Source organism: Melopsittacus undulatus, chromosome 5, assembly GCF_012275295.1.
Source record: "Melopsittacus undulatus isolate bMelUnd1 chromosome 5, bMelUnd1.mat.Z, whole genome shotgun sequence".
In the NCBI taxonomy this organism is placed as follows: Eukaryota; Metazoa; Chordata; class Aves; order Psittaciformes; family Psittaculidae; genus Melopsittacus; species Melopsittacus undulatus.
The window spans coordinates 76,474,836-76,500,686 of record NC_047531.1 but is presented as its reverse complement, the minus strand read 5'-3'; the positions used below and the strand labels follow the sequence as shown (position 1 = coordinate 76,500,686).

The following is a 25,851-nucleotide window of genomic DNA, read 5'->3' as shown; positions in this document are numbered from 1 at the left end:
AAATATAGTTACACACAGATTAATTTATTTTTAATGGTATTGCATGACCTTCCATAATTAAAGTGAACATGATTTGTTAGACACTAGGTTTTTCTTGTTCAAATATACAGATCTTGGAAAACATGGAATTGTATTAATTAATTTTAACTTGAATGCCATCCAAAAAGCAATAAATATGTAGTGAAAGCTCTGTATGATTTTTGCCCTGTAATCACTACAAGCTAATGTTTGTTATGAATGTCCTTCTGCTTTCTGCAGCAGTTTTCCAAGGTGATTTAAAGTACCCATGACCTGTTGCACTAGCTTATCTAAGAGCAAATCCCTGAAGCAAAGAGTGAGGGAGGAGGGAAAGTTTTTCATCTTCTTACTAACTGGTGATATGAAAAAGTGGTGCTATTCCTTGATAAGTCTGAAATGCTGATGAGAACCTAATGAGGAGTTAAAATTGCAGACTTACATAGCAAACCACAGGCAAACAGTTTTAAGAAAAGGCAAATTATTGGAATGCTCTGGTCCATGTTATTTTTAGACAATACTGTGAATTAATAAGAAGTAAACAGACCTGTATTTGAAAAGCGTATTGAGGATGTCTCATACAAGAATCCTTTCCTGGGACCCTTAAGGATAAAAAATAAATCAAAAAGATTTAAAAGGAGCTATCTAATGAGTAGGAGAAGGGTGTGCTCTTCTGAGGAAAATGAATCTGATACTAGTAATTTTCAACATTTTTGTCAATACAGGCAGTAAGAAATGTTTACAAAGAGAGTGATTTGGAACTCCTGCCATCCACAGGTGTTCCAAGAAACCAGAAAAATCAGAGTAACAAATAACATTTAAAAAAATAAAAAGAAAAAAGGAGGACTGTTTAGAATGATCTGGGCACTAATCAAGTAAAATAAAGGAATAAACCAAGTTTAATACTAGGGCCATCTTGAATTGAGCATGTATGTAATATCTAAAGAGCCAAGTGCATTTCTTCATGGAACATACAAAAAATTATTAAAATAATTGGGTTTTACTCTCCCTATTAAAGTTGTGTCAGGTGCCTATGTTGTATATAATCTTTCTATGTTTTTGTACAGGAAAAGCATAAGCAGGAGTTAGAAGACATGAGAAAAGCCGGACACGAAGCCTTGGGTATTATTGTTGAAGAATTCAAGGTAAATCAGTTGCTGAGATTATGAAATTTCCAAATAATATCATTGTAATAGTTTATAATATTTAGGCACTACAGGCAGTCTTCTTTAGGAGTTAAGACTGTGTTAAACTAATAATATCATTTATATGCAGAAGTGACTTCCATTTTCAATAGATTTTGTAAGTAGTGTCTAATTAATCCCCCAATTACCTCAAGTGTGGAAATTCACCTAAGCAATTCTACTGAATTATTTAAAAGGCATAGAAAGGAGAATATTTCTTACAATGAATACAGTCCTATTTTGCATTCCTTTTAATAAAATGAGCTGATGCAGATTATTGTTATCAGATGGATTTGCCATGGCCCAGATTAGTATCTCTTGCGGTCATGACTGTTGGAATTATGATTAATCCTCTCAGCGAATTATAATTTTGTAATGCCACTTCATGGAAAGTTGTATGTAACGTGATTGAATATAAAGCTTAACATTGGTTTTTTAAGAATAGCTATGTAAAAATATGCACCATTGATCATAAGCCCCAGAAAGTAATTCCCAGAATCCCTGAGGCCCCAAATCCTCAAAATTAGTTATTGAGGCTCTGGGTAGAACAACAATGGAAAACAGTTGACTACTTGCCTTTTCTGTATTCCCAGCAAAGATGAGTCTTCCTACCTGTAGACTGGTGAAAGTGCCTTTCTTTTGGCATACAAAGGAAAAGAGAGTTGCCATTTTTTCAATTTTGTCTACAACATTGCCAAGTTGGTAACCAAAAGCTCACTTTTTTTCTTGCATTCAGTGCTAACTGTTACTCCTTGCAGATGTACTGCAGCAGATTCTTTTTTCCCCTTTCTTTTTGGTCTGTGTTTAAAATGGGTTACACTTTCTGATAATCACTCTCTGGTATTTGAGGGAATTATTTGCTGTAAAAGAGACACACTGTTCTTCCATTAGTTATCCCTAGGCAGATGAGGTACTCAAGACCAAGCCCTTTCAATTCGTACCCTTGTTGTGACAGGTCTTTTTTAACATGGCAGCAGTGTCAAAAATGGAGCTTACACAAGAAGTCAAATACTGAATGATTTAATTTCAAGGATCTGAATATACCAAAGCGCTTAGAATTATTACAGTTGTCTTTGGAATATTAGCTTGCCAAATGTGCTGGGAATTCCATTAACTGAGACCATTAGACACGTTGTAGCACAAGCCCTCAAAATCCTTGGCTGTTTTTAAGCATCTCACATTCTAATCTTTCTCTCAACAAATAAACCAGTCACAAAATTTGCATTAAAAAATATGGTAAAGCAAATCACAAATCAGCTTAGTGTTTGGTGTAGGCCAAATTTCTCATGTTTACTTAATTTGGTTTAATTTCTGTCTTTCATGTTGTTAGTTTTTTAGACTTTTATCCCTGGTAATTAACTACAGTAAAGAAAAGTAAATGTAGAGCTTGGAAACTGTGCTTGTGGGATCCTGGCATAGTGGAAGATATTTACCACAAGCAACATAAGAATTTTTCCTCTGCTTGTTTAATCAAGCTTTTGTTCTGAAATTTTCATAGTTCTGTAAACAGAGAAGTTTAGGTTTTTAATCTATTTCATTTATATTTCTCACCATATAAAATATCATCTAATGCAACTTTTAAGGAATATGAGGTTACAGGCAGATGTGTTTATTTGATGGTATTTATTTGCTTAGATTAATTTATACAATTATTAGTTTTCTAAAAGACAGCTTGCATGAATCAGATGTGTGTTTACTTTTGTGGAAATTAACTTCAAGATGTAAGTCCTTTTCTAGCTCTTCATACAGTGAGAGTTTTGTCTATCACTTTTCAGTGTTAGGTGGCTGTTTTTTTCAGCTTTCCAGAATGTAAAAAGATACATTTGCAAGATATGGAATACGTGGGAGCCTTCAAATTTTGTCTTTCAAAAATATCTGTGCCAATAACAGACCTGTGAACTGAAAGGTTACCCTCTAATAAACAAAGCAAAATTTAAGAGATTTCAGTACAAAATAAGTTAATCTAGAATCAGGATATCTTTTTTTAGACATAGTTCATCCCTGGTGAAGAGGAAAAGCTCTTGAAATGTGGCAAGTTCTCAGCTCTTTAAAACACCAGTTTAGGCTGTTGAGTTTCCAAGTTGACATACTAGCTCAGAAAGGCCTGACACAGGAATAGAAAGATAAATTCAAAAGTTGTTGCAAGGGCTTCTGTTTCACTGCCGACTTCTATACTTGTCCATGTGTGAGGTGCACAAGAATTCAAGCAGGCCGTGAATATAATGCAATATTGGGTTTCGCTATGAAGAGGTGATGGCTGGAAAAGGAGAGATATCTTGTCATTTTTATAATATTGGAGTACTCATGTGCAACAGTGATGCCACTATAAAAATCTTTATATGAAATTCTGGTAAAATCAAGGTCTTTAATCAAGACAGTCAAGTCTCAATCTTCTGAAGATCTGGCTATCAAAAATATTGTATTATTGATTAAAGCATATTGATTTCTAAAAAGTAATTGTAAAAATTATTAGATATTTCTCCATCCCTTTTCAGTTAGGATTTTATTATATATGTGTTTCACACTATAAAACAATAAATATGGTGTGAGATATTGTAATAATTGAAAGGCTTGAAAAATAAACTCACATGCCAATAAAACTGAGATATCTAGATAAACTGCACATAGTGTTCGAACAGTAAGTTGTTCATTGTTACTGGTATACCAGAAGATGTTTAAAGTGAAACTGAAATTGTTACGCCACTTTGCAAAAACCACCTTGCCCTATTCTTGCATTGGATTCAAATGTATTTTACATTATGTCTTTGAAACACTGGAATAAAATTAATTTCACACTCTGAAGAGGACAGTTGGTGAAACCATAAAGTTCCTTCATGCCTTGATGCACATCAAAATGTGTGTACCTTTTGTAAAGAATAACTTGAGAGAATATTTTTCCACAGGAAATACTTTCTAACTTAATATGTAAAATGTCACATCATGAGCTCTGTTTTAAGCTTTGGTAGCATGTCTGTCAGTGTGTATGACTGTCAGTGGAAACAATTCAGGAACTTCAACCATATATATTCCATAGCATGTAAATGCACATGTTTTAATTTTGTGGAGGTTTACTTGAAAATAGCTGTATCATGAAAAGATGCAGTATCTGGGGCTAAAGTGGTTAACTTGGATTCTGTTGAAAAAGATATTTTCAAAAATCTTTTAAATAGTTTTATTTATGTAGTATGTGTACTAGCTAATAACTAAGTTATAACATAACCAGTCAAACAGAATATTTGATTGAGTTACTGTATCTTTTCCAAGGGTCAGGAAAGAGTTTGGGTGGTGTCTTCTGCTCTGTTTTCTCCTTCAACAGTTGGTTAATTATATTTTGCCCATAAAGTAGTAGAAATTAATGGTGGAGACAGGATGCTGAATTAGATGAATCATTGTCTAATGCTATGAAACATAGAAATCCTTATGTAAAGTTGCTGAAATTAATGGTATTGAGTATGTTCATATGTTTGAAGTAGTAGAGTAGCTTTACTCTTCACTAGGTAACTTTAGTTTTGAGGGTGACTCCTTCTGGCCATCCTGACTTAGCAATTTTGAAGATGTTTGGTGTAAATACATTTTGTATGTAGGTACTTAAACAAATAATGATACTTGAACCGGGCAAAGAAACCAGTGAGGATATTCTTTTGGACCAAGGATTTTGATGCAGTGCTTTTAAGTAACGTTATAGACTGTAATGCTTCAGCCCATACATCATGATGCATCATGATGCATGTTTCGTACTGATGTTTCAAGTGAGTTTGTATAACATTTTCAAACAATGCTACAAACCTAAGAGTCTGGGCTTTGCACAGATTGCAATTGCTACTGGTTTTCAGGAGACATGAGAGGGAATGATAAATCCTGCTCTATCTCTTGCCTCCCTCTCCTCCCCCCCCCCCCCCTTTTTTTCTTACTGTTTTTTTCCTCCTATTATAAATGTGAGTTGAGAGAAAGAGATTTGGCAATTTGCCACTGTCAGTAAATTGGATTAATTTGGGAGTAACAGTCTATAATTTGGATTTGTAATTCATGAAGGCTTCTCATAAATTCTAGCTTTTGGCCATACAGTAATTACTGTTTTGGGCAAGCAGCTGGTTTCAGTTGCCATTAGAATAAAGATGCTAGGTCTGGGCAAATAGGCTTGTATTAGAAATGGGCTGGAGTGTCTGTGCAAATTTTGGCAAAGCCATAATAGGTTGCACCTTTGCCTTTCTAAGGATAAGGACAAAACTTAGAAACCATCTACTACTTTTTACACAGCACAAGCTGTAGAAATACAGGATAAAATTTCATGATCATTTGTATTTTCTGATGTTTAAACTTTTCTTCTTATACAGGGTGTAGTGCAGTTTTTCAGTCTCTAGTCTTTATTCAGTGATCCAACTCTCTAGTGTTCCTACCGTACATGTAGTGTGCTGTCAATTACATTACAGGACTACTTAATTCTTTGACCATTGCTAAAGCATACTAGGGTAAGTAAGATGTGTATTCCCTTAAAGACACCCCAAGGTGATTATGGATAAAGTTAGTAATACAATTGTTTGATCTGCTTTCAACTCAGGGTCTTTCAAAATTATTTTCATGTTTGAAACTTAATGTTAGGTCTTTATTTGAACTCAAACAGGGGTTTGGATTGATTAATTTAGTTAAGTTCTATAACCCATCCTATCCGAAATGGATATGAAGACACTTTACAGAACTTGTTCTTGAGGGATTTCATTCTCTTTGTTCTGTCAGAAGCCACCAGGCTTTGGTTAGTGAAGGAAAAACAGGATTAATTCTCTGATGGATTTTTTGGATTAGGAGAGAAATCAGGAAAGAGGGAAGAAGCAGCATTTCTTGAATAGTTTGAAATGTTTCTGGAGGTTTAAGCTTTAGAGTAAGACTTGTTTTGCTGTCATTGTCATCCTGCAAAGTACTGTTATTTGGAGCAGCCACATTTTATACAATTACTGTTAAATGTGAACATGCATGTTACTCCTTAGCTTTCCTGTGGCCAATGTGAATTTATTCTTTAAAAATCTTTCCAAAGTTGTTCCTGTATATGTTTCCAGAAACTATGAGCAGAAAACAAAAGACAGTTTGATGATGGACTACAATGTGAATGTGCACTTGGAATATTAATTATAAATGGCAAGTAGAAGTTAGCATTTCACCCAAGTGAATTCTAGCATTTAAACTACCTTATCACAGAACTAAACCATATAGTTTACAGACACCAGAATGTGTTCTGCCTCTCCTCTGCCTCTAAGGATCTACAAGGTTCTAGTGCATTCTACAGTTCTGCTATCATTTTGCTATTCCTTACACTGTAAAGGCTGATTTATTAACAGGAATCAATAGATATGGGTGTTAGAGTAAGAACTGCAATCAACAAATCTTTGAAAGTTTATAACTTGGAAAAATTTGGCTTCATCTCTACGGGTTCAAGAGCTATTGCCCTATTCTCTGGGAAAGGAAAATCATGACTGAGGAAGTGTGGAGACTCCTAATTTTTTGTTAAATTCCACTGTTTTCAGTCCTGGTAACAGGACCATATATGATTTCTTTAATTTGTTTTTGAAAGGAAGAAAATACAACTGTACATCAGATTGGAATTTCTCTGATGCCTGGCAGATTTTGTAGAAGGACCAAACGGTTTCTATTCCATATCTCACTCTGATAGCTTCTTGTCACTTCTTTGAGTCATCTTAAGTTCCTATACTGAAACTGAGAATACCAAGCTAGATTAGTTGTTAAAATATGAAGTATTTTATTCCTGGACCATAATAATGTTCTCAGTGCTACTTTTTATTACCATGTTCTTTTATAAGCCAAAACAGCTGCAGAGTCACATCCAAGGCTTAAACCTTGACCAACTTTCAGCTTTGATTAGCTAAGAAGCTATGCCAAGTTGAAAATAAATTATAACTGAACCAAACATAGTAAAATAATGTCAGTATAGACACTAATTCTTGATTTTCTCAGTCCATGGGTTTTTAGCCAGCTTAATAATGGCTAAAATGGAATATGAGATGTGGGGTAGAAGGAAATGTTTAAAGACCATGCATATCTATGATTTTCTTGTCACTTGGAGCTGTGGAGATATTTTTTTTTTTCAGGAATCAGAGGAAAGGTGTTAGTATTGTTATTTATTATACCTAAATATACTTTGAGTATTTAGTACATAAACTTTGTAAATTCTGGAGTTTTTTATTAGCAGAAGGGCATCAGTTCAATTGATGATGCACTTGTGATCTTAACTATGGCTATACAGCTGCTATTGTGGCTGCAGTTTGTTCTTATATTCATGCACTGCTTTGTACTTGAATTTTAAGCAAACTGCTTTAAGTAGCTCTTTATCTAGAGTACCGCAGTTCTTTAAACTGTTCTTCATACAATGACACACATAAGAAGTTGGAAGGCAGAGTTTTGAAAGCCGAGGAAATTACAAATGGGAAAAGACGATCTAGTAACTGCCTGAAAAGATGACTGTTTATTTGGCTCTACTGAAGACCTAAAAGGCGACTTCACTTTTGGTTAAAGGCAGATGTAGTTTGGGCTTGTGAAGTGTGCTGTGCTGAGGAAGGAGAGAAAAAATTAACAAAAAAAAGGGGTGTGGGGAAAAAGCCATGAAGCAATAAGGACTAGTTGATAAATGTAAAGAAATTCTGAAAATCTGGACCCATCAGTTCCTTTGTGGCAATAACAAGTGTAGTCTCAGGCAACAAATATGATGGGGTATAGAAACAGATTTACAAGACTGGCGCCTCCTGACATCACAGTCATGAAACTGGCTGTTGAGTACAGGGTGACCCTTGCCACCCTGTGTCAAGGAACTTCATTGCACACTATATGAAAGAAGAAATTAATTACCAGTAGCACCCATATTGAAGTCCTGCCCTGTGAACTTCATGCAACAAATGCCGTAGGCTACATTCTGCTATAAACTTACTTGAAATGATTCAGTGAGCTATTAAAAGAAGACTGCTTCAAAAATGCCTGCTTGGTATTAGGTCAGTGGCCACAGATTTATGGAACATCAGCCCACCAGGATAATTGTGTAATTAATTAAGGAAGAAAGTGATGTTTCAGCAGTGATAAGTAGTTGCCCAGAGTAGCAATTAGTCAAAAGACTTTTAGTGTCATTGTACTGAAAGAAGTATGTAACTAAAGGTTAGAGATGCCTATCATCAAGTAGCTAAAGGTATGTTTTAGTTTAGTAACTTAGTTAATTAGTAAATTAGGGGTTTAATTAGTAATTTAAGTAGTTGGTTACCTTAAAATTTGCAAACACTTTTAATGAATATTATGCATCTCTGCTGTATTTACCACATCAAGAAACCTTAAATGGTAGTCACGATCAAAGAAAGTGACGTCATTTTTTAACTCCATAGGTTTTTTTTTGTTTTTTTTTTTTAACAGTCTTGTAAAGACATTGTTTTATGACATCTTTATGTTCATATTTGATTTTTATAGTCAGCTGGAGCCAGGCATATGTAGGATACACACAGTGAATGTGGTAATGTTCTAGGCAACAACTGCATGTTAGATATGAAATAAAAGGAAATTGTCAAGCTTGGCTTCTATTTTATTTTTTAAATTGTTTTACTTCAGATGATTTATTAAATATAATTTTCAATGACAAATGAAGAATGTAGACATAATTTAATGGGCAAGATACATTTTTCTAGTGATGCCAGTTCTCTGACAGTTTCTCTGTTCATAGTTCAGAAGAGTGGACCTTCTGTTTTATAGAAGTGCCTTATCTAGCAGTACTGACAATTATGATCTGCCCTGAGCATAAAGGTTTTCTCATGAGAACAAAAATGCTTTACACTTTAAAATAAATTAGAGCTTGTATCTTAAAACCATAAGGTTCTGAAAATCATCAGATTCCTCTCAAAAGGGGAAATCTCACTTTTATAATGAGTTATTGCTACTTCAGGATATTATGTGACATGCCTCATCATCTTTTAAGTGACTTGAAAAGACTTGTGTCTTGGCAGAAATAATGTATTCTGAATTTTAAAGGACCATTTGACTGACAGATCTGCTGAATCTCTGTATAAAAAATAAAGACTTTTGTCTGGACATTTTTTTTATGGCACAACATACAAGCTATCTCAAGTACTGTGACACATAGTAGGGTTCTTTACTTGGCCATTTGGAATAATCAAATACAGGATTAATTCTTTGGTACTATTTACACTGTATTAGTAGTGTCTATAACAGAAAAGGGAAGCTTTTGTTTCCAAATGTGACATTTTATGTATTTTCTAAAAAAAATAATAATAAGAAAATAAATCGGAAGTTTAACAACCTCTACATGCCATCCAGTGACTAATAACTGTTTTCTTGAAAAGTGAAACTTCTTTATGCCATTTAATAACAATTTAACAGTCACCAGTTAGTTTGCATAGCAAAGTGTATAAAGTGACTCAACGTCTGGGTTAGACAAGAAGCTATCTGAGAAAAGCATTGCAACTTAACAACCATTCTGTTACTGTTTTTGCTAAGATCAGAATTAGATTTTTTTTTGAGAGTTATTTGAAAAAATTATTGCCACAATAGTTTAAGCAGAAGAACCCGCCATACCTCAGACATAATTTTTGACAATGATGTGTGGCAATTCTAATTTATACACAGTAGGATTTAGCATATAAAGGTTCACATATAGAAGATATACTTCTCAGAGTTTCGGTTGGTTTTTTCCCCTGAATTTATATCAATAAGAGAACTAAATGTAGTTGAGAAGAAATTGGCTTTTTTGAAAATAAACATATGACAAGCTATACTCCCTGCAAACACCAGTAAATGTATTTTTACTCTTTGATTAAAACATGTTAAGCACCATCTTTTACCTTTTAAATCTCTGAACGTGTGGTGAAAACCACTACCATACTATATCGTTACTGAAGAACACTGATTTTGGCTTAAGAGGCTAGTTTTTGGAAAATTTGGAAGTGTAGTTCAAAAATTGTCAGAAGATTTAAAAAAGAAAATACAACACTTTTTGTTTTGTTTGGTGTTTTAGGTTTTGGGGTTTTAAGGATTCAACATTTATTAAACGTGTGTGTTATGTTCAATAAAGTCAATATAACTCTAAAATAAAGGCTGTTTGAAAGATGGATTTTTTTCTTTGTTTTTATTTGGGCCAAAGGTCTATTTTTTATCAAACATGTGTCTGTTTTAGCTTACATAGTAATTTCAATACTTCACTGTTTTAATTACTAGTTAAAAATAGTTTGCTACATTGTATATTAATAGCCCAATGAATTTTGAAAATGACATAAATATTTTATAATATTTTATATTATTTATATTTAATATTTTATAATATTAGGGAAAAAGACTTGAATGTCATAAGTTAAGTAAATCCTGCTTTAAAATAACATCATTGTTTAAGGAAGCCTGAGTGTAATTTCTCAAACAGTAATTTATTTTTTCACATATCTTGATTTTTTGTATCTCTTTTTGCCTCCAGATGCTGGAAATTCTTCAGAGTTCAGTCAAGTGCATGTGAATGCACACACGTGTGCATGCACATGTGCTCACACACAGGGAGTTGCTAATTTTATCATCTTTTCATCTTTTTGTTACTATCTCGGTACTTTGACTTTCCACACTTTGACTTCCACTGCTTCGAATTTAAGTGTGACCTTCCTGGGGGAGCATTCTTTTATGTTTTAAATTACTCAAGATTTCCATCTGCTTTTACTTGAGTTGTGGTTGTGAAGATCATGCTTGGCCCATGGGATCTTACACTGTGCCGAGAGGATGTGGAGTTTTGTCAGCCAGGGAAATATGTCTGACTTTTTTTTTTCCTTCAGCAGCTTTCATACACTTCTCTTCTTGTGTGGTCCCACTAAACTGAGTATATTTAACAGAAATACTCTCCCTATCTCCTGTGTGCTGCTCTTTTTTAAGCAGACTGTGTGTAAGAAATCTGAGATCCAAAAAATTTTAATCCTGACTGAAAACAAGGTAGTGTTACATAGAAAGGTACTTTAATAGTTGCACATTCCAATTTTATAACAGCATTCCACATTCCAATTATACAAAAGTATTAGTAGATCTGCAGTTACCAATAAACATCCCAGTCATATCTTTGTTTTGTATTTTATGCTTTCTTCTCACAGGCGCTGCTACAATCTACAGTTCAACAGCAAGAAGCAGCTATTGAAAAACAGTATATACTAGCAATTGAAAAACATTCCCACAAATGTGAAGAACTTCTTAATACTCAGGTATGGATGTGCACATACAAAAACCTGCGATTTTCTTTTAGTTTCAATTCTTTTCTGTTTGAAAAAGTATTAACATATATGATCACCAAAGAAAATTGTCTTTCACCATGTGCCCTCAGCACACAAATATTTTAAAATGCGAAATAAATAATGACTCTTCATCTGTTGGGATCAAAGGTGGTTTTGAACATTTAACATTTAAATCTCCTTAAAAACAGATTCAAGAAGAGTGTAACACTGAGAAAATGCTCAGAGCAGTGTTTACTCCTTTAACAGCTGCCATTTTATGTAGTCTTGGAGAAAATCTGCAATTATTTTTTAATTTACATAGTTAAATGTAGGATTTGATTTATTGGGATTTGAAAAATGTTAGGTCCAGATTTTTTTGATGATTCTTAGGTGTTAGACACAGACATCTGTTGCGCAGTCCTATTGTTATATCATAGAAATTTTATATAAAAATAAAAAACTATGAGGAATTACATAATATTCAGAAATATATATACATAAATAGGTCTATATTGGCTCATTTAACGTAAATTGAGTTAAAGCACACTGTATAGCAAGTATTTGGAATTGCATCAATTACTGACGAATATCTGAGCAGTGTAAACCTGGTTTGTTACTGAATATACCTTGGTTTGAGTTAAGTACAGCTGTTGAATCAAAATAATAAAGAACAATAGTATATAAATTTAAAAACTAATTTGCTAATAGCATTCTGTTGTGTACATTCAGTACAATCAACAGTATTAACAGTTACATTTTAAGTACTGTTAGCAACAGTTCTACTAAAAATACAAAGGATTATAGTTTATTTAATTTTCTTGGGGTATATTAGCCCTAAATGCATCAAAAGTCCACACCATTTCCAGCAGTGTGTTTTATGACCATGTCAGTGTTCTGACCATATCAATTAACACTTAGTGCAAATATATATTAAATATATAAGCATCTGTATAAACAGTATGAAGGAAAGATGTAATTGTTTGGAGAAATCAATTCCACCTTGAATGAAAACTACAGTTATTTAATGCTTACCATAAAGCTCTGCCCAAAAAGCAAATAATGAATTTTAAGAAAATGCTTTGTGTTTCTGAAATGAACATAGTGTTTACTGACTTGATATCATTTTCTGAATGTTGAAAGGAGTGAATCTCATAAAATATGGAAACATTATAGGATGATGTTTTGAGGGTGTGATTACAGATTGAGCAAAAATATTGTTCCCACGTTCTATTACATTTGAATTGCAAACCAAAACTTTGTGACAGAAATGTGAAAAGAATGTTTAGGAGGTTCAGATTTACCTGGGAGAAACACAACAATGCAAGGTACTACCTCTTCTTGGTCATAGGACAGGAGAGTACTTATAACACAGTGCCCAGTTCACATCATATCTATGTTTAATTCAATTTAATACCCTCTTTTGGATCCAAGGAAAGATTTGCATTTTGTTCACAAGCTTCCAAGTAATTTCTCATTTATTTCAATCAAGGTTTATCATCTTGATTTTAATGCAAAACTGGGATTTTGAAGCTTAATCAAGTAGAAAATTATGAATGCTTATGGTAGAGATACCAGGTTTAATAAAATAGGATTTATACTGGCAAATTTTGTTCACTCATAAATTTTTGTTGGAAGAGATCTGGGAAAGGTGTAGTACTTCTTTTGAATATGTATTTATTAAATGCATGCATTGGGCTAACAAGATTGCTGAAATGATTACTAAAGACTATCGCCAAGTTGATGAATATTCTATGTTAAAGGATTGTATATCATGCATATTCATATTTACATGGAGAGTTATGAGTATCTACATAACTGTAAAGATTTTTTTGGCCTAGCAGTAGTCACACAGCTCAAGTATGTTCTATACACAAATATAGCTGAGTTTTATTTTGTTTTGGGGGTATTTTTGTTGGTTTTGGTGTTTTTTTGTTTTGTTCCTTTCTAATACTCCTGCCTTACAAGCAGTATTTAATTTTCAAATTTTAAGGTCATGTTCTGCTGTTTTATTTTCAGTTCCACAAAATTAAGATTATCTCATATTAATAACTCCTTTCTCATGCTTTCTCCTAATCCAATTTTCTCCCTCAATTACCATACACCTTCCTCCCAGAAGTACCTCTTTGAGAAGGAGGTGGGGCTGTGTCGTGGTTTAAACCAAGTCCCCGGGGGCTACATTCTTTGGATTCTCCTTCCTAACTCTCCGGGAGTTGGGGGACTTGGTTTAAACCACGACAGGCTGTTTTTCTCAGCTTGTCTTTAACCTATCAGAGTTTATTTAAGCTTCTGATTTTGAAGCTGTATTTTATCAGGGTGTTGTGCCTGTGATGGAGATGCATGTTGAAAGTCTGTCTAGGAAGTTACCGTAGTGCTGATACCGTCACTGTGCAAGGCTGTCTCTTCCAGGATAGGGGAGGATGTGAAAGGCCTAGTTCTGTGATTCTGTTTCTTTCCTGCTAGACAAATTTCTGCAATTCATCTTCAATCATTACATGTGAGGTTTTGCAGCATACTTGACTAGCTTATAGATAACATCATCATCTGCTGGAGGGAACCATCAGCTCACCAACACAAATTGTCTTCTATTGTATATCTTATTTCAGGTCACTCAGCTACCTCTTCACTGTACCCCTCTACTAGATCTAACTCCTTAAATCTGTGCTAAAATTGCAGACATTTCTCCAAAATAAAATTCTGACTCATTTTCTATTCTGGCTCTTCTGACAGATGCCTTTCCCACCGATCCTAAAGTAAGAAGGTTGTGGTCTATTTTCTAGTTTAGTTTCTTCTGCTTGAAGTTCAGTGTACTCTCAGATACACTATACTTAACTGCCTCTCAGTGAAGTTTTCCTCTGTATTAATCACTATCACTATCCAATGCTTTCAAAGCAAACACTTGATAGATGAGCTGGTGTTATCAGATATTGTAGATGCCAGGTATTTCTTCATCTACCCTTTTCTTAGTCCATTAATGTCACTTGTCTTGAGTATCAGATCTCAAATATCCTCTAGGTCTGAAGCTCATGGGTCCTCTTCCCCTTTTCCTGGAATGTGTTGAAAGGACTAATTCCCTCAAAGAAATGGATGATCAGTGTAATGTGTGCTTCCTGGGGAACAATCTCTAAGGCTGGTTTTTCTTTTTTCTTTTTTTTTCTGCCTTTTCTTTCTTTCTTTCTTTTATTTCAAGGAAATACACTCTCATAACAACACTTCAGAAAGGAAACCAGGCATTCCCCTGGGATATTTAAGGTCACCAAGTTCATGGTTTCATCACTGAAATGTAGCTAAGGAACTCTCCGGGCTGGATGCAGCTAGGAGAGTCATGTGGCAATAATCTTCTGTTTCATACTTCAGTATGTGTACTAGAGTGTCTTTTAGCTTTCCCTGTTTTCCAGTGCTGGGGAGAAATTGTTCAAACATCAAAGTAGGTTTGTCTTCTGAACACAGAGAAGACATAGAGATTGAGTAACTTTAATAAGCCTGAACCAGAAGAGGCAACATAAAAAGATCAACTAAGTAAGCATCTATTATTTGAAAGTATTTATTATGTAGGACTAGGGTATTCTAGGGAATTTTCTTATTAAGGTTGCTAGACCCATAAACATGATAGTGTAAAAGGAATAACATATTTTCATTGGAAGCCCTAGAAATGATGTACCATAATTTTTTCTTGCTATTCAATCATAGTAGATAGTGTTAAAAATGTAAACAATATTGTGGTTGATTTTTATATTATTTTTAAAATAGACAATAGTCTGTGTATTAAGGTAAAATAAAATCTTAAATGCTTGCAGCAAATCACTTCATATTTATTAGAAATCATTTTCCTTCTACTTATGTATCTCTCACTTATCTTGATGGTCTCCTTCCTTACTGTCTTCTAAACAGTTTGAAACAGGCATTCTTGGATGGAAAGGGACTAAAGTGTATGTGAAGTGAGACTCAGATCACACATTTCAATGTCTAAATTATGACTTGACAGTATTCCTACTTTTCTCTGTCATCCTGAGGAAAAAGTATGAGATATGATTAGACATTCTGTGTAGTATTTTCATGCTTGGAAATTAGGGGGGCTATATTTTGTATGGTATTTAATTATGTTAGTCTTCATGCTTTCCATTTTCTTTAGTATAAAGAAGAATAAAGGAAGACAAGGAATAAAGTATTTCATTCTGTTGTTCAGTTGCATGCATATTCCTTTTCTGGGCTGAACTTCTTCTACTCAGTAAACACTTAAGGATGTGCCTTAAGAATGAGTGGCCTGCAGTTTTCCTTTGTATAGAGTATATTATGCTGAAATTGTTTCCATAGTTTAAGAAGCCAAAGGAGCTTCTGGTTTAATTGCTGAGACAGAACAGTACTGGAAGTGTCACGTAAAAAGCAAAGAACTCAGTTAAATGCCTCGTCTGCACTTTTGCATGTTGATATTTTTCATGATAATTTTATGTGAAGCGATGAATCAGATCTACAGATTTGTAGATGGAACATTTGAAATAAGTAGAGCAAGCCCCATGTCTTTAATTATTTTTTCACTTTATCATGATGTTGGTTGGCATTTGTATAACAAATACCAGCTTGATATCTGTTGAATGATGCATGAAATCTTTTACCCTTTTTTGACACACACAGGGAAGTGCTGGTTTAGCTTCAGTTTTGAAGCAATGTGCTGAAAGAACAGTCAGACTAGAAGTTCCATTTGCTAGACCTCAGTTTTTTGAAGTGTGTGTTGCTTCCAAGAACAGCTTGTGGACAAGCAGAAGACTGGTGTGACAATAGAAATGAGCTGCAGGAATGTGTTAAGATACCTTACTTTCTCCAGTATTTGGATGATACATTTTGATGTGTTTTGCATAGCCTTCTGTGAAGATTACCAGTAAGTCCCCTGACAATTCCTAAAATGTCAAATGTAAAAAGTACTTGTCTTGCATAGCAAGTGATTGTTTGTATGCCAAAGAAAATGTTTATTGCATTCAGTTCCACTGTCAGGAAGTATAATTTTCTATGATCTCAAATCTTGTCTTTGTATCTACTCATACTATGCAGCATGTTTATATAATAATGCTTCTTTTATGAACTTTGATTATTTATGATTCCCCCTTTTGTAAGGGGAATAGAGGTTTGATGTTCTTCCCGTTGTAACTGTGAAATCTGTTTAATGCCTAATCTTGAAGGGAATATATGCAGACTAGACTCTAAGGAAATCTTGAGTATTTGCATTTTTAGGAGGCATTAGCCATTTTTTCCAGTGAGACCAGTATGTAGTTGAATAATCTGAAGACTTGCAGACTGAGAAAATGAAGACTGCAGTGGACATGATCTTTCTGGTTCATTAATCATAAGTATGATAGATTTTTCATTCTTGAGAGTATTTATCATGTTGCTTTGGGCAGGTTATCTAACTTCTCAGAAGTCTTGCTGTTTGCCGCTGTGGGAGTAGTTCATTCTCTCTAGAGCAAAGTACCTGCTATCAGTCATTCCCATTAGGTTGTTATCTATTTCACTTTGCACCCTTATCTAGATGTGTTATTTGAGGTCAAGCACTCTTCTGCCAAGAGTGAAGTTAAACTTTCTCAGAACTTCTTTATTCTCCGGAATATATACAGGGGGAAAAAAAGTATTTATTAGAATCCTATTAATTCCTAAATTTATAATAATATCTCCTTCATTTCTGCATACATAGAGTGAATTAGAGTGAAAAGGTCAAGAATCAAATCTTCCTGTGCTGGAAGACTTTTCTTGTTGTTGCTTATTTCCTTAAATCCTGAAAATGTTTGATTTATCCTCACTTTGTGTTTTGGACTTTGGACTTTGCATCCAGTCTTCACCTCCCAAAGTAAAAGTTACATTCCTAAGATCCAAAAAGGCTTTGAAAAAAATGGAAATCCTTACCCTGTAGTCTTCTCACTTCATTTGAATCTGCCTACTATTGCAAGCTAGTTAGAGGATGATTTTGCAGTCCCTTTGCACTGTTAATTGAATCAGGATATTTTCAGAGTACCAAACAGAAATCCTATTTGAAAATTTGCCTTCTTTTGTCAAGTTCTACTTGAAAGTAGCTCTGTAGTGTGATTTTTGCTTTCTGCCTTTTGCTTATATTACAAGTTTCCTTAAAATTATCATTGCTTGTTACAAATTTATATCAATACTTGTCAGTCCTGAACAACAAAATAATACAGTATGATTTTTCTCCTCAGTTACTTTTCTGTTGAAGATTTTTGCCCTCCATTTTGCCATCTTCCATTACTGCAGCTTTTGCCATTTATATTGATCATAATTTTTTGATAGATTTATTTTTCCTAGTAGATGGAGCAATTCTGTGAGAATTCATATAGGCTGTCAAATTGATTAGATCATAAAGCTAGAAGGGCTAATTGATATTTTTATTTTTCTCTCAGATTACCAAAGCTCCTTATCTCTGTATCCTTAGGATCTTGATGTTTGTAGGTTTATTAAGTCTCATTACTATGTATGCTTTCTGACTATTCCCATTATTAAATGACTTTGTGTAGCTTCTTACTTTCTTAATGAAAACAATGACGCACATATGCAACAAAATGTTTTAAACTTAATTTCAGCTTCTGATCTGCCTTAAATTGTGCAGTTTACATACTGTCTGTATACTGCTGAGGGGAACCCTGAGTATGAGTATAAGCTTATTTATTAACCCTATTATATTTTTTCTTTCTATTTTAATTGTTTTAACTTTTCTGGTTTAATAATGTTTTGCTGATTCCTGAGCTTTCTCTTAGAAAAGTTTTGCTTCTTTGTTAGCCACTTGGACCTTAAACTGGCAAAAAGATACAGTCCAACCATGCAGTAATAAGTTATAATTTGAGGAAGTGGAAATATGTAACAGATGTTGGAATTCTTCAGACAGATTTTCCACCTTGCACTGCCAAACACTCAGATGCCACAGATAGTGAGGACAGTGTAGGAAACCAGTTATGATTACCAGATCTTGTCGTTTGACTTAGGCATAGTTTAGCAGTGGTGAAGAAAACGTGCAGTGTTAAATGTTGTTACACTGTTAAATATAGCTAGCCTTTTACAGGAGCAGAAAACTATTAGTAGTGTTTTGATAAAGTTGCCTTTTTCCTTAGAATAATATTTTAGATAGGATGTAGAAAGGGACATATTTTGATAACATTACAAAATCATGATGCTATAACTGTGTATTTTTGTTATGTCATCTCCTTGTCACATAGAGATAATGTTTCCCATGACCTGTGTTATACCTTTCTACATTAGATTCCTTCATGGGAAACAGAAATGAAAGTAGAACTCTGTGGGTTAAGAAAGTTTCTTGTAAAATAGGTGAATTGGTGAATTCTTAAAAAGCTTGATCCAGTGGTTAATTATTCCTATTGATCAATGAAGTACTGAAACATTTGCTAAATGTTTCTGAAGAAAATTTTTCTCAGATCTAGAGGGTCAGGGATTGTTCTATGTCCATGTGTAATGAAAGTACAAAAACAAAACAAAAAAAAAGACATAAAGTCTTATTATTCCTGGTTGGGTTTTTTTCTTTTTGGTTAAACTACAAAGTAGTTTTATTACATTTTAAAATTCAGTAGATTTTTTGTTACAAGAAAAACTAAAAACAGAGGATGAAGTAGACATACATATGTCTTAATGTACTGTTTTTCAGAATTATGCCATTAAAAGAAGGTTCCAGGGTCATCTCATTAGTGTGTGAAAACTTTTCCTCAGATGGAAGATCAGTCAAAGTATGAAATATCATTCTTTTTTTCTGTTAAGTATTCAGATATTCGTATTAACTTTGTTCTGTGATGTTGTTTGCTGTTTTGTTTGTGAATGGTTATCTGACTACTTTTTCATAAGCTGTGAATAGCAGATAACAAAATTGATTTATCCATACTGAGTTTGGTGATCATTATAGCAAAAGAAGTGCATCCACATTTGTGGATGAAATCCTGGAATAGTTTCCCTTTAAATGAAACAATACAGGGCCCAGGAAGAAGCTACATTTTTAAGAAGCATTTCACCCTATTTTCCATTTCTCTTTACATATGCAGTTTACAATTAGTAGGAATATTGAGGAATTGTAACTGTATTAAATTAGAATTGATTATTAATAGCTGTAATGAAGTGTTTTAGCTGTAAACCAGCTCATATCCTGCATTATTTTATTCACTCCATGAATAATTATTATAATATATATTATGTAATCCTTCAGAGGATGATCACCTGAAAGAAAAATGTCATGATTCCTCAGAAATAAATTTAATATATAAAAATAACAGAAAAGACTGGCTAGTTGCTACTGTGATTAAATCTGTTTACAATGTCTTCTGTGACTCACATTCCAGGAAAAAAAGATTTTTTTGATTTCTTTTTTACAGGAATCAAGAAAAACCACAGGACCTCTGTATTTATATTTGAATCTACATCAAACGATTTTCATTTGGAACCATTGCCTAGAGAACTTCTTGCAGGGAGGAAAGCATTATAACCTATTTTTGAATGCCTTTTGTTTTAAGTTGATTTTCAGAAGACTCTTCTTGACCCTCTTTTGCTACTTTCCTGAGAGTAGGGTAGAAAGACTAGTAGTTCTCTCCACTCTGGAGAGAACTTTTCTACTAATGTTCTTTTACCACACTTCTCAAAAAGTGTTTAGGTTTGCCTTTCCATAGAAAACTCTTCTGTCTCACTGGACCATCAATTTTCTCTTCAGAATTCTTACACATCAGAATTCTGCTCTCAACCCTATATTCTCTGTCTAAAGAATAAGACAAAGCAAGGTACAGGCAAAGTGATGCGTGAAAGAGCTATACTATTTATTGTACCTAAGCCAAAGCTTTATAGATCTTGCTGAGTGTCTCTGCATAGTCTTCTAATGTCTGCTCTGCCTTAGAGATAGCATGCATAATGTGAATTTGCAGCCTAGCAAACTTATACTGCCTGAAAACTTTCTTGTTGCACTGAGGTGGAATTTTCTCTAACACTTATTTTGGCCTCATACTGATTCATCCACCATATTTCCAGTTCAGGACATTAATTTTTTTCTTGAATATCATCTGTAGGAATAACTCTTCATCAGTTTCCATTTTTGCACTTTTAGTCCAGAGAGTCAGTGAGCTATAGTTGTTTAATAACAGATGGATAAATGGATTCAAAGCCCCAGCATGTTAAGAACTTTCTTACCTGTTTTCTGGTTCTTGGATTGTTGCTAAGGAAACCCTCACTCCAACTTTTCAACTTTTGTTTAAAAACTTTATAGACACTGTCTTTTAGTCTACACAGGTTATTTTTTTCCCAAATGTAAGACTCCATAAGTAGGTCTTCATCGTAATTTTCACAGGAAAACTGAAATAGGCTTGATTATTTTTCATGGGACTGTTAGGTCTGATGAATTCATTAGCCTACTTACAGAAGGCTGATCTCTCCTTTAAAGCATTTGCAATATCATCTTGACAGGTACAATTACCAGACCTCCAGCTTTGGCGTCCAGATAGGGCTAAGAGAAAGTGGCCTCTACAATGAATGGGAATCAAAATTTGGTGCCTTCAGTGTTCTTTCTTTAATCCTTCAATACTGTCTAAAGAGAAAGAAACACATTCGCAATTCTTATCTGTGGAAACTGGAAATGCTGAAAGAGATTCATTCATCTCATACTTTCTATAGCTTTTATTCCTGTTGAGAAGGGGATGGGTTATGAGTTACATATGGCTAGCTGTAGGCATTTATCTCAGCACATATGATCTTTTAATTCAACAATTGTCTGTATTGTTAATAGACTTTTACTATAGTTGAACAAAAATCTACAAGTCAAGTAAATGAACCTAAATAATCTTGTTATTTCTTGCTGGGCAAAAATTCAAGAACTCTTGAAAGCTCTCATATGCATAGGTGCTAAAGTGAGGCTATCACCTTTTATATACTTTCAAACTTAATTCTCTTTATTGACTTAATCTGAAAGACCAACTGAAGAAGTAGACTGTATATAGAGTTCATCATGGCTGTTTAGTATTAGAGTCCAAAGTCATTCTACATACATCTGGAAAATTTATGTACCTAATGCTTCTATATAATAGCTTTTACTTAGAAGGTATATGCATTATTTTGAAGTCTGAAGTATAAAAATAGTTGCCGTAATTTAAAGACTAGCTCCAGAGGACTTACAATAGCTTGCTGTGCAGAGACATTTAAACAGCTTGGAATTCTAGTCATACAATCCTTAATAATTTCCTTTGCATTATTGATATTTATCAAAGTCTGTTTCCTTGACTGCTGTCAGAAAATGGAATGCAGAGAAACCCTTACTATCCATAACATCCCACAACTGGAATTTCTGCTCAAGTGTCACGCATCATGTAGATACCTGATTGTGCCTTTGAAAGATATGTGGTTTCTGTAAAAAGGAATTCAGATGACAGGGTGGTGTGTTCTGTTCTATGAAATGAATTCATAATACAACTGAGCTCACTTTACATGACTCTGAGAAGCACAGCTTTCAAGAAGATTCCATGTCTCTATATGAGGGCTAATACTACCATGGGGCACAATACATTGAAGAAACTGAAAGTTTGTGATAAATAATACAGTTGCTTATCAACTACATGCAGAATAGCAATGTTTTGTTTTGGTTGGTTGGTTGGGGTTTTTTTGCGGCTATGCAAACTGCAATATGGGCTCTCTGGAAACATGACCTGTTTTGGGCAGAAGCAGTTCATATAATCTGCTTTGTCTTTTTCTAGTTACATATTTCTAAATTATGTAATTTAGCAGTTCAAGGTTCATTTTCTCTCTGAAAAAGTAAACTTGGTCAAATACAAATTCTGAAACCAAATAAATAGTTCTTAAAGGTATTCCTCTAAGACTAGTACAAGACAACTTGTTTCAGTGGGTTTTATGAACTGCTGTTGCAACATTTGTGATGATACATGAACTTTTGGAAATCCAGGTACGAGGGTAACCATTTAAGGATCATTCCACATGAATAAACATTTACATTATAATAAGAGAGGACATGCCAAGCTATTCACAAGAGGTTTACAATCTTGAAATTATAAATGTTATGTTTCCATGAGGAATAGGGATGCTATATAATGTAAAAGAACGTGCATTGGAATATGCCAGAAGTCATTAGCTTTCATTCTGAAAGCATTCTAAATGTGCTCACAAATAGTTACTTCTAATATTTTGACAAATAGGAACTAGTGTGTTTTTGTACCCAGATACAATTCTTAATACAGTTCTTACTGAATTTCTGTGGATTCCATAAAGCTCAAAATGTGATTCCATGTAGATTTTTCTAATCTACCAAGGAAATGGGAGATTTTAAACTTAATCAAAGTAATCGTCCTTCAAATAGCAGTCAAAGCAGACTTCATTTTTTATGGGAATTACAAGTATATTGTGTTTTGAATATTTTCCTTTCTGCTTCCAAAAGCAGCAGACTGATTTATCTTATACTACTGTCTATATTTCCATTTAAGTATGTGTGAAATTGATGTCCAAGTGCGGTTAAACTCCTTATTACAGTAACAACCAGCTGGAGTAACATTTTCTTATTTTGTACAAGGAGTTGATCTCTGAATTTAGCTGTGCACTCTGTTTTGCAATGAAGGAGGTAAAAAACCACTACGTAGTGTGTATAGGGTCATGCACAAAGCTATAGTCATGAAATTATTTCATCTGCAGACTAGATGTTAGTTGTTTTCACTGATCATGTATGTCTGTTCTGTATTAGATTAATGCACATGTCTGCATTGTTTCAGGACTTCCAGTATGGCCTTGAATTACATATATGTAAAAGAAAATTTCTTAAACTGCCCTGAACTTTAAAAGCTGAAAATTTTAGTCCCGTAGAGAGTGTTGTTAAATATATCTGGTAGCTGGCCTATGGTGGCAACTTGAAAGATGCATACGTGGTCTTCACACGTAAACTAGAAATCTGATGGTTAGAGTCAAACTGGAATTAACTGCCTGCAAGTTTTACACTAGAAATTCCAATCTTACTGAACAACTTAACTGGCATTCTGTTGTAGGTGGTTTAAAGATAGAGGTGATTTCCCTTAGAAAGCTCTCCTTAGGAAGTCCATTGGTGATTCTTGGCTAAAGCAGATAAAGTTTCAGTCTTTTAACTGACATTAGTAGTCTGCAGATTTGTGGCATATGTCTGATAAAATATTTGCGTATGTTTGTCTCCTATTGTGTCATTCGTTTAAATTAAAGTGAAATAAGAGATTTGTAGTCTGTACAGTCAGTCAAGTGAGGAGTCATAGAGATAATTTAGCAAAATCCATTTGTTGTTTTATCTTTGAGTTACTGAGGAAAAGTAATTTCTCTAAGTGCCCTGATAGTTAAAGCTAATGTCTGAAAACACTGAGTCCACAAGAAAAGTTAGTTACACATCATTAAGTATAACCATGATGTGAATTTCACCACTCCTTCCACAGGTGTTTTCCATTAGAATATGTCTGCTCCATTCAGACCTATTTTAAGTAAATTCACTAGGAAATGCCTCTTTACATGTTTATCCTGGAAGGGCAGATAGGTGTTTTATTTTATAAAGCAGTCTAAAAGTTTTCTATTCTTCAAATGAAAAAATATTTTTCAGAACATACTATTGCAGTTTGGTAATGTATTTCTAGCTGCCATTAGAGACACTTATAATTAAAACATAATAAAATCCATGAAGCAGAAATGACCATTTCTTAGAAATGCTGATGTTTGCCTACATAAGTGTTTGTGTAAAAATTTTATGTTCGTTATGTACACTTTTATTAATACAAAACTCTACTGTTAAACTTTCTTTCTGGTAATCTTGTGAAATACTAGTATGTATTGATTATATACTTTAAGCTTAGAATATATAATCTCTTAAATAACATGTAAAAAATGTACTGACTTGCTAGCAATTATTTCATGACAAATACCCAATATCAATAATTTCCAGTAGTAATTTTTAGTTTTGGGAAACAGCTTAGCTCTTACAGACAAAACCCACACCATTCAAATGCTTTATTTGGCTTACTGAAAAAGAGATACATGGGATGTAACTAAGAACAGCAACAGATTATATGTCTATATATAGATTACCTGGCCACTTCAGTGTTCATTTTCTCCCTGAAAAAAATTATTTGGATTACAATAAAATTAGAAAAAAAGCAGCATTCAGTTTTGTTCTCTTTTCTGCACTTTCAAAATTTGTAGTATCACAAAGCGTTGGAAAAAATACATTATGGTTTTGCCTTCTATATGTATAACTGAGGGATAGTACAAGTATAATTTAAATTCTTCAGCTCTTCAAATGAAATATTTGAAGTGTTTTGTTGCTTAAACCATCTTTATAAATTTTCTAAGTGTTGCTTTTAATAATGTTGGGTTTTTTCAACTTCTTTCCTAATCTTTCCTAATACTCTTCACGCTGAGAAGAAATATTAGATAATCAGGGAGCTAAACATTTCTTATTGCAATATTTTTTATGACATGCAATCAATTAAAGGAGTGCTGTATATGCCATTTACCTATATTTTAAGTCATTTTGTAAATAGTGAACAAAGATTCTCGGATTAGGGTTTTTTTGTCTGTTTTGCAAGTGGACCATGGTTACAATAATATGAATGTTTTCTCCCAATAGCATCAGCGACTCCTTGATATTTTGGAAGCAGAGAAGGAAGTATTGTCAGAAAAGATAGAAGAAGCTTTGATTCAGCAGTCACAAAAACACAAGGTATTGTGTTTGGGGTTTTTTTTACCTAAAAAAACAAGGGGTCTGATCAGCACCAGGGAGTTCATTGCGTATGATCCTGTCATAATTACTGACAGGAAGACGAAGCTTTCTTGGGCACTTTAAGTGTTTAAAAGGACTTTTTACTACTCCTCTACTATGTATTGCAGTTTAATTTTTCATAACATTTACAGGAAGTACTTGACAAATGTTTGGATGAAGAAAGACAAAGAAGTAAGGAGGCTCTGGCAGCTGCTGCAAAGGTATCTTTTGTTAAGTAATAGATGTGCAATGTGGATTCCATGTGTGCCATAAATGCCAAGTTCAGCAACTCATTCATTTTCATAACTAAATTTGTCGAACTCTGTGTTCTCATCTGTGTTTTAAAGAAGCTAGTTCTGTAAATCATGAACATATCTGCTGTATCCTGTGCCTCAGTACAGGCAGTCTGAGTAACTTCTATCTAAGATAGCTTCTGAATTAGTTTAGAGCAAGAAGTCACAATATTGCAGATTTTTTTGTGTTACCTGTCTGGTTTTTTGGTCTTCCAGTTAACATCAGTACATCTTGATTCAAAGAGCTAGGTAGCAGAGTCAACTGGTGATCTTAATAAGACAGTTAGCATTGTGTCCTATTTAGCTTTTGTTAAATACAACAATTTTCAATGAGGACAGAACTATCTTGTAAATCATTAAATTTGAACATTTAACAGGTTTTAAAT

The 25,851-nt window shown here is 33.8% G+C and overlaps 1 protein-coding gene across 1 annotated transcript in view; it reads left to right on the top strand.

Annotated features, from left to right (window-relative positions):
* The window catches only part of CCDC91 (coiled-coil domain containing 91), a 117,110-nt gene that overhangs the window by 55,409 nt on the left and 35,850 nt on the right, over positions 1–25,851 (top strand). The window contains exons 7-10 of the mRNA XM_034063337.1: positions 1,083–1,160; positions 11,318–11,425; positions 25,041–25,133; positions 25,325–25,393. Of these exons, the coding sequence (XP_033919228.1) occupies positions 1,083–1,160; positions 11,318–11,425; positions 25,041–25,133; positions 25,325–25,393 (348 nt within the window). The remainder of the gene's footprint in view (positions 1–1,082; positions 1,161–11,317; positions 11,426–25,040; positions 25,134–25,324; positions 25,394–25,851) is intronic.